General features: G+C 40.3%; 2 protein-coding genes across 2 annotated transcripts in view; one reads left to right on the top strand and one right to left on the bottom strand.

Moving 5' to 3' along the window:
• The window catches only part of LOC111670750 (forkhead box protein J3), a 58,818-nt gene extending 55,852 nt beyond the window's left edge, over positions 1-2,966 (bottom strand). Inside the window, exon 1 of the mRNA XM_087179632.1 lies at positions 2,707-2,966. The gene's annotated coding sequence lies outside the window, so the exon portion shown is untranslated. The remainder of the gene's footprint in view (positions 1-2,706) is intronic.
• Positions 2,967-8,647: 5,681 nt separating this feature from the next.
• Positions 8,648-18,997, top strand: part of rimkla (ribosomal modification protein rimK like family member A) — an 18,152-nt gene continuing 7,802 nt past the window's right edge. The window contains exons 1-2 of the mRNA XM_023427386.2: positions 8,648-9,479; positions 17,527-17,757. Coding sequence (XP_023283154.1) covers positions 9,317-9,479; positions 17,527-17,757 — 394 coding nt within the window. The 5' untranslated portion in view covers positions 8,648-9,316. The remainder of the gene's footprint in view (positions 9,480-17,526; positions 17,758-18,997) is intronic.

The following is an 18,997-nucleotide window of genomic DNA, read 5'->3' on the forward strand; positions in this document are numbered from 1 at the left end:
TTCTAATATTAGGGCATTTCAAGAATCACTTTGTCCAGGCGATGATTTCAACAGCTGATTATTGATATGACCTGAGGTAATTAAAATGACCTGAAGGCCTAGTAACGTTGTAGTGGCCTGATAATTGCAGAGACAGATTAGAGGGAGGCAAATGAGACCACATCCTCCTCACCTCTTTTAATGGCCACTGCCAACCTGTCTTGGAGCAAGGCAGTTTACCCACAGTAGCTAAAGTGGAGGTGCACATGGTAGAGAATAGGAGACGACTCCCAGCCATCGGTCCGTACGACTCAGAGCGTGGGTGTCGGTGTTTGCTAAAAGCATATTCTTAGTTAGAACATTAAGAATATTAATCTTTTCACGGTTAAACAGATTCTGTATAATGGCAGCAGTAAGAAAAGGTGAGCCTATAGTCTGTTTACAGGGTCCATGCTGTTCACGCAGCCAAACAATGCTCAGTGTGTCAAAGAGATTGTTGTTGTTATTGGGTTTTTTTTTACTTTATGAGCTGCAAAAAAAGACTTCTGAATGACACATGCTAGCATGAATCATGAAGTTTTTTTGGGGGGGGGGGTTTCGGTAAAATGAACTCGGTGTGAAAACTACACACACATACACACACACAGATGCTGGGAATGTGTTTCAATGCTATATGCACTTCAATATATTTTTCTTTTCTTTTTAAATAAAAATAAGAACTGTATGTTTTGTTTACACATTTTTGTCATAATTTGTGATAAGTTCAGCGTTTGGACTTCATCATATTTTAATTGGCAGCCAGAGAACATTACTAAAGAAGCCACACAAAAAATAATATGTTTCAAGTCATAATGACTATCCAGGGATAGCCATGACTGATTCATATACTGGCATATGGAGTTCATCTTTATCAAAGAAATGCATGTAGTGTATCTACAAATAGCCCTTAATTCAACTTTCAAAAAGTCATTACTACACTGGATTCTTAGCATTGCATTTGCTGACATTGGCGATAATTACAACGACCTTTCCGATGATAAAACACAAATCAGTACAACATTATGAGGGTTCTTTCTCTTCACGTTTCATGTGATTCTGCATAACGTTTTAATGAGGCATTTAGGGGTCTATGAGTGATCTACTGAGAAAGTCTACAATGGCAATCAGCAGTGAGTGTGGCAGCTGTTCAGCAATTAAAAAGCCAAATTACCCTCAATCAACACCATTTACAAGCGCAAGTAAATCTCAGAGCAAATAATGATGAGAGAAATCTGTTCAGACAGCTCTCATCTTGATAGGAATTAGAGGCGCATCCAAATCAGGAGCAGGGTGCTCTCTCAAACACTTTCTTAGTCTGTCGTACACAAACACATACACACACCTCCCCTTGTCTGCGTGTTTCTGGAGAGATGAATTTGTATAGTGTAGGCTGGCTCTCCACACTGCAGCATGATGAAAGATAAGGACTCCTTTACAGTATTAGGCAGCCACCGTTCATGGTAAGGTTATAGAGACCACACTGGTCCATTTGAGGCAGCCTATGGAAAAGAAATCCATAGTGTGTGAGAATAACTGCGCCATCAACAAACTCGGCTTATACTGGAACACAGCAAATAAAAGTGACACTGTTGAGAAAAAGAGGAACTCAGGGGCATTTAAGGCAAGTTGCAGTATCTTCTGTCTGCATCAGCTAAACTGTTAAAGACATTTAAAAATTTCACCTGAATTACTTGAAAATAAATGTGTCATTGTAGTGTCATCTGCATCTAATATGACACACAGGTCAGTGTCAGGTCTGTAAATTACGTTACTTTCAACGAAATGTTAACACCGGTGTGCATGGTGTAAATCTGCCCTGCTAATTGAAGTCCTAATACTGTATGTCCTTTCTAAATTGATCGAGACACAGGGAGCCACTCAAAATGACACATCCTTTAAAATACAGCACAAACAGAAACCTCTATAGGCCTACATACACTTACACATACACAAATAAACAAAAGCAAATCATTCATCAACACCATAGCCTATGAAAGTTAATGTTAATAGTTAATGACACCTTGGCATGTATTCATGCACACATGTACAGACCTATTTAATATATTTTAAGCAGTGAAACAAAGTTGGTTAAGTCTTATGAATCCCCTGAAGCAAATGATTTCAAGTGAGCTGACTTCTGTTAGTACTTTTCCTTGCAACACGCGGGTTGACTACGGCAAAGCTGTGTTTGATGAGAGTGGTTAATTCACCACTTTAAAGAATACTGTATTTTGCCCCTCCGTACAATTAACGCCGCAACCAACAGGGACACATCAGTGTGGAGCTCAGTGTTCTCTGAGCTTGGTTTGTTGCACTGTTATCACTTCAAAAGTGTTTTCAGCTGTGCAAGGCACTGTCTTCTGCTCATGCATATTTGCCAGTACAATTCACCGCTTAGATAATTGCTTTATTAAACACCACTTTCTGCCGACAGTCGCATTGTGTGAATGGCACCATGACACTATTATTGTAAACTTAAAGAAGTTGACTCTATCTGACGGACATTTGGGATAAAGACAAATGCTACAGTGTCTGTCTGCATGCACATAGTGACAGGCAGCGAACTTGTCATAGCGTGCCGTTAAGTAAAAGCACTGGCTTTAAGCAGCACTTCTTTCCCGGTAAATCATCATTTACCACAAACCTTCATGACTGACATTCAAAAATTCTTCTGCACAGACTACTCACCGTCGTAGGTGAAAATGAACCGGCTCAATTTTTTGTACTCTGGTTCACAAGCTCCAGACGCCTATCCTGCACTTGAAAATTCCCTTCGAAGACAAAAGCTTCAGCGGTGCCCAGACGCTGTCACTTGAGCTGCATGCACGGCGCTCTGCGGGCGTCAAACTGACCGCTGCTGTGGTCAATCGACAGTCATGACGGGCGGACTCGACCCGCTATTCGCATTTGCGCTCAGCAACACGAAGATCCCGGGTCTCTATGCTCCGCTCGACTGCTAAACCACCGGAACTACTTCCAACGCCAGCCGGAGCACGTTGAAGATAAATTCATGCACCACAATAGGAAAAAATGAAATCACATCCATTTAACTAGTTCCCAGTTTCAATATTAATGAGATTCAACTAGAACATCACATATGCTTACCACATAATACTACTACTACTACTAATAATAATAATAATAATAATAATTATATTGATAATAATAACACTAATAATAATAATAATAATAATAATAATAACACTAATAATAATAATATACCATGGTTTATGTTATATTTATGTATTTGTTAAGTGATTATATCTGAAGGTGTGATGAACCATTATCAATGATGAATCATCATTATTATTATAACATATTATTATAACATGGCAGTGACTGACTGGTTAAGTAAAAGGGTAGAACAATAGAAAACGCTGTCTGTGTGATGCCCAGACACCAAAAACACATAATTATTGTAGGCAAGGAAACATGCTGCTCAAAGTGCAACAAAATATTTGCTGCAAAATTGTGCAATGTCTACTGTTTGTTATAGCAACAAACTGGGGGCTAGGTGGAGAGGGGCTAGCCTGTTCTAGTTGAGCTATTCCTCAGTTAGGATGCATGCCTGTAATTTGTTGATTAGTTGTGGAGACAAGCCTGATTTGAAGGCGCAGCGCACCCACCTGGATAGGACATCAGTCAGAGCACCTTGTTGAATCTGAAGATTTACAGCCAGTGTGCAATGTTTAGTTTGGCATTTTAACTCATAAGATTACAATTACAATGAGTTATATTTCAATGTACAGTCTAAAATGAAAACAACTGCATTTTTTAAATGGAAATACTGGATTCAAATGCACATGTTGAGATGACATTTGTATGTAAAAGTGACACACATGCTTTTTTTCCCCCTGGCATCACAAATAGCCTCACACATACAACTCAATTCTGGGAATTAAAAGTACAGCCAATAAAGGTGTCTTTTGAAAACAGGAGCTGCTGCGGTGTCACTGTTGCAGGACTTCATTGTATATCCTTAGCTCAGTAGGTAAGTGCATGTAAGAGGGAGGAAATACACAACAGTGACACAAGCCAGGGTCGAATCTGTGCAGCCACAGCAGGCTTCTATGTACATTTTGCTTGGTTGGTGTTAGTCCCACTAACACTCCATAGCTCTTTTCTGAGGAGTGAGCAGCTAACACCGTAATTCCACTAATAAAGTTTGTAATCTGCATGTATCCAGAGAAGATGAGTGAAACACTTCACACAATAATATAAGTTAGAATGTTGATACATAACTGTTTGAAGTTCCTCTCTATGTCTTATATAAAGCTTTTTGAATTGTCTTGTTGTTTAACAGTGCTATGCAAATAAACTTGCTTTGCTTTGCAAAACTGCTTAAGATTGTTTTGATGCTGGGAAGAAGAGCAAATGAAAAGAAGTGGATATTCAGCTTGACTGCAAAGCAGCACTGTTTTGGCCACAAGCTTTTCATTTCTGAAAACACTCAGTCCCCTTCCACTCAAAAATGTGTTTTGCTTACTTCACTTGGATATTTGAGCTTCACTGTGAAGAATGATGTATGTGCAGAGTTTGACACTCGAAAGCTGTTTTCAAATTCATCTACTGACGAGGGAAAGTTTCTCTGTGCTCACCTTAAATGTGAGTTTACAATAAGCATGATTTTGTGACATGACAACTAGTTTGGAAACCAGCATTCATGGACCAGTATGCAGCTTGTACAAGAGTGATGTGGAAATTTGAAACCTCCAGTGCACATACACAGTGGATGGGGTTTTCAGTATAGGAGACATCTTGTGTCCAGCAGTTAAACCTTTGCATATTTAAATATTTATATAATTTGAATTTCTCAGAGAGAAGGAATAAATGCAATTTTAATATTCTTAATAAGCCAATTAAGCTTTTTGTTGAAAAACCATATCAGACACAAATTATTACTCCAAGCACATTATTTATTCATCCATTTATTTATTTATTGAATTATCATTCATGTAATATAATTTCTTCCCCAATCTATTAACACCTCTACATTAAGTCAGAGTTGGAACAAATTATGTGTTTTTGTCTGTGAGCTTGGTCACATGGATATCTTCCCATGCTAGGCTTAGAAACAACTCAGTGCTGCACTCGTCTGGATGGTGCGGGCGCTTGCAGTGGTTCATGAAATATTTGTGATAGAACTGGAGGACTTTCAAAGCAGGAGTATACAGCGCTTTCTATATCTTCATGAATCTCATACTTCAGTTTAAAGGGACTTTAAGACTGGAATGCTTAAAAAATTGCTCCAAACAACAACACTGGTCTATGTTGAACATTTCCAAAATGATATATAACAATTTAACTAATTTAATTGTTGATATTTTTTTCTGAAAGTGTCATATCAATAATTTTAAGATTTCAAATATTAATGCTATAAAATAAAAAACCGAAAATGAATAACTGTAATCTTGAATTTCTTCAATTGTAATCTGTGATTCCACCACTAGAGGACTCTCTAGCCTAAGACAATGTTTCCATAGCTTTAAAAAAAAAAAAAAAAACTATTGAAAGCTTTTTCAATGTACACGTATCTGTATTCAGCCATTATATTAATCACTTGTATTTAAACACTGGAAACTGTGAATAACCTTGTTGGTGTTTTGTTTAAGTCACTAATTGACTTCTCGTATGTCTCATACTTGCAAAATACATCCCTGCTGTGTAGGCTTGACCTCACTGAACAACAATGAAATGCTTGTTCACCTCGTGGTTACAGTATGAACAGCTATTAGTTGAATATTCTGTGATGATGATGATTCTCTATCCAAACATTGGTTGTTGTATATTCAATAAATTAAATAATCTTTTATGTTGTTACTCCTACTTCATGTTCACACTTCATCACATAAAGAATATAGGCTGCTGTTACTTTAACAGTATCGTAGGGAACCACGTTTGTGTCAAACAGGCTATGCAGTAGTGACGCGTAGTGTAGTGAATTTTGTTTTGTGACAGGATTGTTACAGTTCATTTTTTGCACTGAATGTAAGGTTTAAAGCAATTTTCTCAATCAAGACGTTGGTGGTTTGTGTTGTGAACACGACTGATAACACGGGAGGTTTGTCTCACTGTAGAAAACGCCTGTCTGCTGCTGACTGCGCGACGTTTATCAAGAGGAATGTGTCTGCTCCGGCGCCTTCCCCCTACTTTGTGATGATTGGGCAGCACGACTGGCTCTGCCCGGTTTGATCCTGTTGGCTCTCAGACGTTGCACTGCGTCATGTTCAGTAGATGTAAAGGAGGCAGACAACAACAAAAAAAAAAAACACAACCTGCTGTGCGACTTCCTATGGTGGAACCTAAATGATGTAAGACTATCAAACAAAACTTTGAGGCTATCCATCTTGTGTGACGATTGAAGACCGTATGAAAATTATTAGGGTGGGGAGGGGGCTGAATAAAAAAAACTACAATAGCCTACTGCTCCCCCAATGAAAAAAAACTACAATACCACTTTCCCCAGGTAACACATTCATAACAAACAATTGTGAAAAATAAAGACATATAATTCCTCCATTTACAGATATCACTGATAATTAATCGATCATACTGATATGTGGTAAAAAAAAAAAAATTATTTACATTTTGGTTCATTAATATTTTTTCATGGCACTGAGTTTATAACAGTTATACTATGATGTGATCTTGATCTAGGTTAATGAGAGACACGAATAATTAGTGATATGAATGAGAGATATTAAGAATGTCTTGAGTTACTTTACTCTGAGTCTGAGGAGCATCACCGCGCCTCGCGATAACACACATAGCTCGCCACGAGAGATCAGAGTTGCGCATGCGCAAAGTGACATCCACTAAGATGAGAATAACACAAAAAGGATGCAAAAATAACGCTGTATGGGAAGTTTGCTTAAAGAATATGCGTTTATGTTCTGTAACATTCACGTTATTGAAAAGTCCAATGATTTAACAGAGTTACAACAAGGACCATCAGCTCTTTAATAGAAACTTGAGCAAAGTACATATGGTGGAATTATATAAAAGTATTGCGGTTAATTATCTATAATATAATATATAAGCAGCTGTATTTTTGATGATCACTGTTTTTCTGTTCCGTTTATTCTGATAAGTTAAATTATTAGTTTCAATAGGAACTGTATCTCTGGTTAGAGGGTGTTAAAAAGTTAGGTTGCAAGTTACAAAGAAGTGTAACTTGAACACAAACAGACACACACAAGCTGCACATCTTCACATTTTACAGCTAAACCTTTGTACAAGCACTTTTTTGGCATCGTTGCTTGAAAAATTACAGTAACAATTAATTGATTATCAGGACTGTAGGTGACTAATTTTCTTTAGATCAACTAACCAATCAGATCAACTGATTGTTGCAGCTCTAGAAAAAGTGCATCATTGTTAGTTGGTTAATCCATCCATGTATCCATTTTCTGCTGCTTGTTTGGGTCTAGGTCACATTAATTTAATAAATTGTAGGATTTATTATTATTTACTAATGGGAAGTTCTGAAAATGGTTTTCCATCATACTTTCATGTGGTATTAAATTTAACTTGGTGAACCTGTTATATATATATATATATATATATATATATATATATATGTGTGTGTGTGTGTGTGTGTGTGTGTGTGTATTGTATTGTTGTTCTTTGTCTTCCCTCTATTTGGAGATAATCATGCTCCATGTTTGGAACCACATTTCCCACAATGCTTTGGGAATATAAACAGGAAATATAATGTTGCCGTGTCAGCTGTGTGCTTTTAGTCTACATTTACTTAATTTTCATGCAAATTAACACAATTAAAAGTATGCCGAATCAACAAGTACTAGTTCCTGTATGCATTGTTCCCATGCATGTGCACAAAATTATCACTGGACTACTGTGATATTGACAAAAACTCAAATATGTGATGACTCTCAGGCAGGTTCGGGAATTGCAATGAGCGTCTATCTCCTAAGCAGAATGGTGGACGTTATTCGCGATGAACGTTGGGGATAACGGCATCCCCGGAAAGTCACTGCATCTAAAACTGTGTGTTATAATGTGTGTGTGTTCAGATTTAGCCCCCGAAGACATTCGCACAGTCCCTTATTCTAAATCACAGCGACGGGGAGGGAAGACAACGAGAGAAGTGGGTCACTCGCATAAATTCGCCTCATAATCACATCGAAGTGTTTTCCTTCTACTGAACCGGGTTGTCCTTGGGTGACACTGCTGAGCAGTAGCCATCTAAACACAAGTAATTTCTAAAATTAAAGCCTCCACGTCTTAAGAAACTGGATGAGAACAAAAGAGAAGACAAAGAAGATGATGGTGCCTTTGGTTTGTGATGTCCTTGTTTCATTTCCTGCCACTTCAGCATGGAGACAGCGCTGTCGGTATTCGCCAAACCTCCTCGCACCGTCTGGTCTGAACCGGTTCGGAAAGTGCGCGGTCTCGTGCACACTGCAGACTCCACGCACTGGTTCACACAGCACTCCGCGCGCCCTCAGAATGTTCCGCCCCTACTCCGTTTGGACCTTCCTGATTGGTTACCGCGGTCGCGACTCGCCCACACCTTCCGCGTGCTGTTTGGACAATAGGAAAGTTTACGAGTTGCGATTGGCTCGTGCCCCTCCAAACATTTTATTTTGGGGCAGGACCAGTTAGCTGCGCACGGGCACGCGTAGAATTGGAGTTGTAAACGAAGCGTGTGCACTTTTCAGCACCAATACCTCGTGGATAGCAGCCAAACGAAGCCGAGAGGGTAGTCGTTGTGGGTTAGCTTAGTTTATTGTCATAAACCCGACGACTTTGCGGTTTGCAGCGCCGTATAACCGCCGCGATCACGAGAAAACTTTATTGATAGTTTTGAGTCGACAAGAGGACGATATAAAGCAGAACCGCCTGAGCTTTGTCTGCCCCGGTGGGCATATTGTGCCGAGACGTGTATCTCTTGACAGGCAAGTTTCTGTGGGTAGAAATACCTTAATTTTTTGGCCCGCCTGTGTCGAATTGGCGCGGTCTGGGTTCGTCTAACTGCGCCCTGGGAGGACTAAATGGCTGCAAATGAAGGCAAACAAAGGTGATAAAGAAGATTATTCATCCTAGCCGGTTCGGCCCAAACAGCGGTTGAGTCGTGGTCCTGTTTTTAGCCACATCACAGCCTGCTCGCACCGCTAGCCGCCGAGGTCTCCATTGTGTGAGCATCTCTGTGCTATTCCGCTGCCGCCCGACCCCCGGATCCCGCGCTACCACCGCACACCTGCCGCCTCCCACAGCTACAACTGTGTGTTTTCTGCCGGATTTTTTGTAACTTTATTGAATCCACGCATCCGAAATGTGTTCTCGGGTTTGGTTCGTGACCGACCGGCGTATCAGCCAGGAGTACCCCCAAGTTCAGATCCTCCGGGCACTGAAGGAGCGCTGCGCCGACGAGGATGTTGAATTCCGCTCTCTTCTCATGGATCAAATCGTGCTTACGATCAGCGAGGGACAACTAGGCAAGTATCACTCAGTTAATCAAAGCAGTCGACGACTGGTCGTAAACTGGAAGTTAATGGTGTACTGTAACTTGGGTTATTTGAGATCAACAGTGCTTTACGCGGTCCACAAAGTCGATGGCAGACGGTTATTGTTTGGGGACTACACTCCCGTGAGGCAAGGGGAGGGCTAGCCCGGTCTGCCTGCTAGCAAGGAAGCCAAGTGTAAGCACAGCCGTGACCGCCTAACCCACTTTCCAGCTAGAGTGCCTGCAGACTGAGGCGAGCGATGATGCTTGATTTAATTTCGCTGAATGCGTTGCACTCCCAACAACGGATGATAGGATTAACCCAAAGCAACAGAGAAATAGTTAGAATATAACACAAGCCAAGTAATTAAATCATATTAGTTTACTAGTAAAATGAAACTGAGCTGTTGTAATTTTACTGCACATTACGTCGTTCTAAGGTAGAAGCTGTAGGTTTTGGCATATTCTCTCAATTGTTGATCTGGGGTTTTCATGTGGACATCTGGCAACCGGGCAAATTTCCTCTCGAAATATCCCGGAGAGACAGACACATGTAAACTTGTCACTCAAACAGAAAGGGTGACAAGTAGAATTGATATTTAATATGTATAAAATGTTAAGATTTGACATCAAATTTAAGCAGTATCAAAAGTGATTCTATTGTCTAACCAGAAGCAAACAAGTATTGAGGTTAAAGGAAGCACATTTTGCATCTGTAGACCTGTTTATTGTTGTTACTTGACAGATAACTAAAATGGCACATTGATGATCGAAGCTGAAATCAGTTAACCATGTATCAACTTAAGCCTAATACACCGCTGTTTCAGGGTTTCTGTACATATTACCTTGTGTATTCTACCTACTTTGAGTTGTATTGGCACACCTTCAGTCAGTCTTTTGTTGCCATTCTTGGACAGCTTTGTCCAGGACACATTGTGTTCTGCTTGTTATGATATGACAACATTTCACAGTATTGGGGCCCTTGATAAAGTGATGGTAGCAGTAGGAACACTCAACAAACAGACACACATGGAATTTATCAGGGTGGTGTGAAGTGGGGCTGTGTCACCAGATGAGAGGCGTGTAAGTCTCAATTAACACATAAAGGGTGTAGGCTGGCATTGACAGAGGCAGAAGATGTGGGATGTACAGAGGTGAGACAGGGCAGCATGTTTTTCACAGACTACATACTGTTACCTCATACTGTTACATTGGGGCTACTGCACAGTTCAGTCATGGCAAAGCTTTATACTCAGCAAGGAGTTTAAAATGCAGACAGTGAAGTGTTTAAGTGGAAGGCAAGGCCTTTAAGATGTTACATATATTTCACATACTGTACCATTGTACAGCCAAGTGAATATTTCTGAGTATAAACAAATTCTTTATTTGCGGCATTTATACAGAATACCCGCCATATGAAAAATTACATCACATTCATACTACATTCTTTTTTCTACCATGGCTTGATAATCTGACCTAAAAAAATAGGCTAATCTGTAGATAACATAATGTGCTAAGCACATCAAGGCGACACCTGGAAAAGGTGAGTATATTAGCCAACACGGATAGGTAGGTAGACGGGTGTCTAGACCTGTAGCTTAGGAAGATACAAACATCTAGAGCAAGGCTGTTAGCATGACCTATAATCCATGGTGGCCCCAAACCGTGCATATGGTAAATGTCCTCTGAGCCTTGGCTTGACATCACAGATTAACAGTCAGTGGACAGACTGGCCACACAGTAGGCTCACTACACAGGAAGCTGTCGAGTACATGCTCGGTGGCTGGGATCTTCAGGTGCATAATGGCTGTGTACACCAACCATTTATCTAGATATGAATTACCCACACTTAATTTACGCCTTGAGTACAGAATCTCTTGAGTCAGTAAGCACTTTCAAGTTTAAAATCCATACAGGAATTGGCAGTTTGACCACATTACCTTTATTAAAACCAAGTTGCTAATGTCTCATGCATAACCTTCAGGCTGTATCAGCATTTAGCATAAAGTACCAGAGGCAATAAACAAGTTAAGGCTGTTCTGGAATTTAACATAAAAATCAGGAAATACAGCCACACATGCGCAGAAATGAGATGATCAGCAAGTGTTTGCAAGCTTTAATGTTTCTATATTGGAAATATAAGTGGTATTTCACCATCATGTGATCTGTAATGCCCCTGTGGTCACTGACCATCAAGTGGTTAGAGCAATTCCCCAGCACTATGAATGAGATTTGTATAAATGTGACATCTACATGTCCCATAATATTAATTAAACAAGCTGTTTCAGAAATTAATTTACAAAACAAAGTTTAGAGCATTTAACAGGAAACAGTTTGGCCCAAAATGAATACATGGCATTTCAAAGTAACGATCATATTGGAAATGGGAGTGATAAAGACAAGTTTTCCACCAGAAGTAGATGGTACATTAACCACCCAAACCAAAATAAGTTCTTGCACACATAGTGTTAAGGTAGGTCGGGGTGCAATCACAATCCCAAACTGATAACACCTTTACAACTTGCTATTTCAAAGGTTTCTCATTCTCTCGGCTCATTTGTGTGCTCTCAAGTCAGGTTGAGGTCCAAGTTTCACACTGAAGTTAATGGGTTCAGCGTGTTCTCAGGAGGAGAGATGAATACACACATGCACAAGCACACACCGTTATGTCTTAATGACCAATGATGGCCCCTCACATAAGACAGCCAAACCCAGCATTCAGCTAGCTGGAGGCATTTCACATCCCATGACTTGTGCTGTGAGATGTTTAAACAGGGACCGGATATGAATTGATGTCACAATCCTCTGTGATCCTTGTGCATGCCAGTGGGCACACTTTTACCTCAAAGATGATAAATGCAACGCTCCTGTGTCAGTAAATGGGAAGATGGCACATTGATGCAGGCTAAGTATCTTAATTTACAACTAGACATTTGAGTGTGTATGAGCATCAACATACACGCTGGTGGAATACTGTATCTTTAATGCCAAGCCTTGTTTGGTTGTTTCTGAAACTAGAAATTAGACTATATGATGATCAGCAGCGTGGAGTAAAACTACAAGCTCTTGTCTGTTATTTTATAGACAGTTAAAAAAAGGATTCATATTTTAGGGAGATGTAATGGGTCTTAATTGCAGTAATAACATGGGTATATCCTACTGTTGTTGTTTTCCCCACACTTTGGATAAAGAACCTGGTTCTTTGTCACAAACTAACATTTTTAGAATACAAATGTTAAGGTACTAAAAAGAGTGTACAGTTACAGGGGCTATGACTTGATCACACAAGTTAGTTTCCAAGAAAACAGCTTGTCTGCCAATTAAGCAGCAGTGTCTCATTTGCAGGTTGTTGCATGCAGCCTGTGACATGAATATTTGCATTTTATTGGTTTTGCCAAAGAGGCTCACGCTGCATGCTTTTTCCTCTAGATGGGAAAGAGGCCTCCACAGAAAATATATATTGGTATATCACCACACAACGCTAGCATTTTTACATGCTATTTCAACCATGTACTTACACATATAAAATGTAGACATAGTGTACATATTGTCTCTAAGGTACAACTTGTGCCAACCAGGCGGAGAGCTAATATTTCAAATGGCAACAATAATGCCTGACACACCCTGAAAGGTTTTAGTCACTTTTATTTTTAAGGTTATGGGGTAACAGCACTATTCCTAGAGTAGCAGATACTTATTAGTGCATGGGTGGCTCACATATCTTTCCATACTAAATCTGACTATCTGTTGTGAATGTCCAGCCTTTCCTTTTATACATGGTCATACCGCAAATAAGCACTTGTGTTTGTAATTTGCATAGTTGCAGTAGCCAAAGAGAACAGCGTTTGCTCTATGATTACCAGACTCTTAACCTTATAAATTCATACTTCCTGATGCTGAATGATGTTGTGTCACTGTACAAACTGTGGTGGGAATAGGCAACAGGTGATCACAAACCCTCGAATGTTAGTTATAATGCACTTTCCCTCTTTGATTTTCCTGTCATGTCACATGAGTGACACACCCCACAAGAGAAGCAACACTCTCTCAGGTTATTAAGTTTAGTAAAGCCTGGCAAGAAAGTACAGACTCATTCTGCCACCTCACCCAAGCACTTTCTCCTCCATTCACTACAACAAAACTGATAATAACGAGTATTACTCATAAGTATTGATAGTAATGTGTTTTATTCTATGCATATATGAATAAATGAACATATATATTGGAATATTTGGGGTTTTGACATTATTGATGCATCACTACAGTACATGCCAAAGAACATCTAAATAAACAAACTGATGTTCTCCACATTGAACTGTATGTTGCTGTGAAGTGTGATGACAAACAAAACTGACATCTTCCAAAAAAATTCATGAAAATGTTTCACACTTTTCAGAGCTTCGTCATTTAGGTAACAGAATTAAGTGTCATCATATGATCATGCTGAATCTCATTTGAAATATAGTACACAGTAAAGCTGAAATAGTTCCCAGCCCTGAAGCAGACACATAAAAGGTGACTATAATTACAGTTAATGTTAATGTTGGTGTTCTGGCTTTGATCTACTGTATTTAATGTTCTGTGGCAGTTTAATATGTTTGTTGAGCTCTCTACCTACCATTCAATGTTGATTCTTTTGTTGTCTTATCTGCCTCGGTTAGTTCAAGTACTGCCAGTGCCAAAGTAGCTAGCAGCTACACAGTGCACAGGCTAAGTCACAGGGGACATGCAGGTTTACATGGCCCCTGTGATCGATGAACAAAAGATTTTTTGCCCGGCCTCACAGTAGGCCTACAGTATATGTTTTTGTCTGATGTGCGTATTGATGACAGATATGCAAATAGACCATTGAAGGCATTGTTAGCCCAAACCTAACCGGGAGAAACCACGGGGAAACCTGCTGCCCCATCAGGCTAATTTTCAAAAGTATACCCAGACCCAAAGTGAGACAGCATTCGGGGCTGGCAGAACCCACCAGCCAAACATTGGCACCGCATTTGTCGGCATCGCCTGCTTTGTGACGTTGCAGCGGTATGCATAGAATGCTTGTTATGCTTGTTAGCTTTGTCAGGCAGATTGAAAATGGGACACACATATACAGTTCATTGAAGCACGAAAACATGACGGTCTGTCATTGAGGTAAGAAAAATCCCATCGGTTGTAACTATAAACAGGTCACACACACACTAAATTTAGAAATTGTCCCACAATTGCCTTTGTTATACACCAAAATGGTCAGGAGGGTTTCTGATCGTTTAAGCGATGGTCACATGACGGACAGTGCAGTGCACACGAACACTTGCACAGATGAATAGGACTGATTCATCTGGCTGCCTCATTGGTCTCTGTTTGGTTCCCCTGGAGATGCGATGAGCACCGTGAACAGTGAATACTGTCTGTCAAAAACCATGAGACCACATCCCCCGACACTTCCCACTGTAACACCACTGACTGCGTTCTCAGTGGCTGCACAATCACAGCAGTGTGAGAGTGTTGAATAGGGCTAGAGAGACAGCAAATCCTCCTGCTTCTATACTGAGATTGTGAGGAAGAGAAAAAAAGGAGGAGTGGTTGGCTTTTCACAGCTTCATATGCCTCGGTTTTCCCCCGCCCCTCCCTACCATCCTCTGCGTTAAGGCTATAACACATCCCTGACCTTTTTTGCCTGCTACCTTTCTCCTTCTCCCCCCTCTTTAACCTGTCTGTGCACAGAATGACCCTAAGAACAAGTGTTGATCCAACTCAAAGTATGTGCAAGATGCGTGCTATGCAGGCTTGATGCACAGTGCATCCGTCGGCACACCAATAGCTGCCTGCCTGTTGTTATGTACGCAGCAGCCATCAAGCTTCTTGTGACATCTGATGATCTCAGCCAGTGGCGCTGTCATTACTGTTAACTTGCAGATTCGAAGATGGCTGAATTGTTACAGTACAGGTAAAGCTCTTTGTCTCGTACATACAGTATATGTGCATACCCGCACGTTTACACAGGTTTTGTTGTCACCAAGTCTGTTCATCCTGATTAGCTGTCGGGTAACATCGCCTGCTCAAAAATCTCACACTTTGTCTCTGTTTCCTCTCGTCATCCAGAGTGACAAAGTAACACCAGTCACCAATAAAATGTTGCCAAATCTTTGGCTATGGCTAGTGAATTTGCCATCTGTTTTTTTTATAAATATCAAGCCAACATTCTGTTACCTCGAAATCCTGTTCTGTTCTGTAGATCCAGATCGCTGCTGACAGAGACTGGAGATAGCTACTGAATATTGAAATCCTCCAGATTTCCAGCCTTGTAGAAAAGTTGGTGTCATACCAGCCTGATTCTCACCATCATACTGCACAATCTTCTCTTTGTCCTGCCTCCCCTGTTGTCCATGGCTTATACATGCTGTGCTGCATTGAAATGGCTGATCAGTAACCTCTACAGATGTGTTCAGCCAGCCTATTGTTTTTAATTAGCTCCCATTTGCATCAAAAAAAAAAGTGATGTCAGGCTGAGATATGGAAAACTAAAGCCAATTTGACTTTCAATAAAACAAAACCACGGATTTCAGGTAACAGCCACTAGATAACAATGATTTTTCATTGTGGCAGGATTATCAACATTTAATTTAAGGAGTAGTGGACTAGATTGTAGTCAGAAACATCCAGATTTTTTTAAAAGACCTAAGCAAAACAAACATTTTGTTGCATACTGTGCAATATAGTGTTACTAACAATGCCCTTATCCCTGGTGTGTGTTAATGTGTGCTTAAATTCAATGCACCCTTGGGGTTTCAGACATTTCTCCCTACTGCCCTACATTGAGACCAAGTAGTGTACAGTGCCAGTATACCAGCAAATATATCTATTCTCAGTCAGGAGAGGAAGATAGTATTGGCCCGAAAGTCAGAGGAGCTGGCATCACTGCAGGGGAGTACTGTATATGGGTATGGGCAGCATGTAAATAATCGTATCAACAGGCAGGGCACGTTCCAAATTCATGGCTTAACACCACAGGCCTTGGAGCTGGCTGCCCCTGTCTGGTGTTGTAACCTGGCCAACTCTTAGTCAGAGCTGTGTGGTGACAACTGGGAAAAATGTCCACAGTCTCCAAAAGAGCAGTAAACTTTTCCACCAGTAGATGATGGATTTAAAAAAAAATCACTAACCAGTTTCACAATGTTTCCATCTGCTGCAAATATGACTTTTGGGATGTCATGTAAAATGCTCTGTCTAGTGCAGGGGTCGGCAATCCGCGGCTCTGGGGCTGCATGTGGCTCTTCAGCCCTTCTGCAGTGGCTCCCTGTAGCCTTGAAAAACTGAAATAATATGAAAATAAATAACAGCTATTTTTTATTTTATTTCTATTTTTTATTTTAAAGAGAACACCTCATATTTTGGAGATTGAGGTGATACTGATAATATTTCGTACCAAAATATACATCTTACAACATCTCCATAGCAACTTTTACAGCCTGCCGCCTCTTCCTCCCGCCGATAGGTGGCTAATCTTGAGTTTCGGACCTCCGGTAAGCTAACCATGGATAAATAAAAAAAAAAAAAGAAAAGTCTCTGAGAAAAAAACTGGCCTGTTCTTATGTTTACTCTACTTAAAGCTAGTAGGCTGCAGCTATATGTTTTATTTATTTCAAAGTGGGTTACATTTTATTTTTTTAATCCTTCACAAATAAGAGAAGGACTCAAACAGACCTGCATAGTTCCGTGTTTTATTTAAAAGTAGGCATACAAATGCCTACAAGAGTTTGGTGTTTTCCATTGTTATAACAGGTAAAAACAGCAATAAAATGTCAACAGTTTTTTTGTCGTGCTATAATTTCATAAATGCAATAAACTATAGTTCTTTTATATATAGTATAACTATATATAAAACTTTAACGATGCGTTATCTTCCTTTTAAGGGTAGAATAGGTTTTGCGGCTTCAGATGATTTTTATTTGTGGGAGAGGGGCCAAAAATGGCTCTTTCAATAGCAAAGGTTGCAGACTCCTGGTCTAATGGCTCTCCTTCCATTCCTTCACCACCATCTAACCCTCCAGGTCTGCGAGTGGAGCAGGAATTGGTGACATCTTATCCACAAGTGGTGGTGGTGCGGGTGCCCACACCTTGGGTGCAGTCCGATAGTGACATCACTGTGCTGCGCCACCTGGAGAAGATGGGCTGCCGGCTTATCAACCGGCCCCAGGCTATACTCAACTGTGTCAACAAATTCTGGACCTTTCAGGAGCTGGCCGGCCATGGGGTGCCTCTTCCTGACACCTTCTCCTACGGTAAACCAGTACCTGACGTTTATCTTTCTCACAGTGTTGATGTATTCTGGTAGCACAGTGTTGTTGTGTTGTAGCTGTGCTCCTCCATGACTATAATCAACGACGCAGATGATGAATGTGTAATGTAACCGACTTTACTAATAAATCTACTTCCCAGTGTGTGGGCAGCAAGTACATGTCTTGAATTGGGTGATGCTTGCCTGTTAACCTATACTGCATTTACTGATTTTACTACTTGCTCATGTTGCATTGGCCCTTCACACACTGTGCAGACTACACAATGTAGACTGTAATTCTCTACATACATAAAAAGATGCACAAGCAAATAAACACAGAGACCCTAACACACCGTTACAGCACCCGTTTGATAACTTCTTATATGAATATGATGACCCACCAACCCTGTCAACCTAGCTTCAAAATTCCTCTGTACATCAGTTTCTTTATGAATTGTTTCCATCTTGTGTAGTGTTTACTGAAACTTTTATGCACAGCTTTTACTGATTAGGTCAGTGAGATTATGGTGAGTTAGTCAAATTAAGTAAAAGTGAGTAAACAAACAGAAGATAATGTGAAACAAATCATAAGATATAAATATTTTCTATAAGTATGCCTAAAGAAATCATAAGGGAACATATATGCATCATCTACGGTCAAATGAGTACTCGCATGCAACACCAGAACTGCTGTGTCAAGCATGTTGACATTTCAATCACATTAGTTGCACCACAGGCTTTAGTCCTCATGTGGCTGTATAACAGATTAATAAGCCATTAGTCAGACAATCACTACTCCACTGCAATTACTCAAACAGCAAAGAGAAAATCCCATTTACATACCTGGTCAAATCCTCTTAGCTGTCCACCAAACCACTTATGATTTTCACAATTTCTCTAAGTTCACTGCTTTTTTACGTACTATTGAGAAAGGCAGGATGTGTAGGGATGCAGCCTTCATAACACAAGAAAGACTACTGTTTGTTTGTTGCAGTTGATTTGTTTAAGGCCAGACAAAGAGTGACGAGCATCACCAGATATTTTTCTTTTTCTGTTTTGCAAAAGTCCACAGTGCTCTGGTGTTTGTGAGAGCAGAAAGAGAAGGATACAGACAGAGAGAAAGAAAGAAAGAGGAGGGGGATGTTTGGCCTACATTCCATTCGTCTCTGCACAGTAGGCCAGGCGATACATGCAGAGCGGCTGGAGAGCTTATGTAACAACCCCACCCCCCACCCAACCCCCCA

This window comes from Seriola lalandi, unplaced genomic scaffold (genome assembly GCF_002814215.2).
Source record: "Seriola lalandi dorsalis isolate HSWRI2012SDOR001 ecotype SW California unplaced genomic scaffold, Sedor1 jcf7180002054861, whole genome shotgun sequence".
NCBI classification, from domain to species: domain Eukaryota; kingdom Metazoa; phylum Chordata; class Actinopteri; order Carangiformes; family Carangidae; genus Seriola; species Seriola lalandi.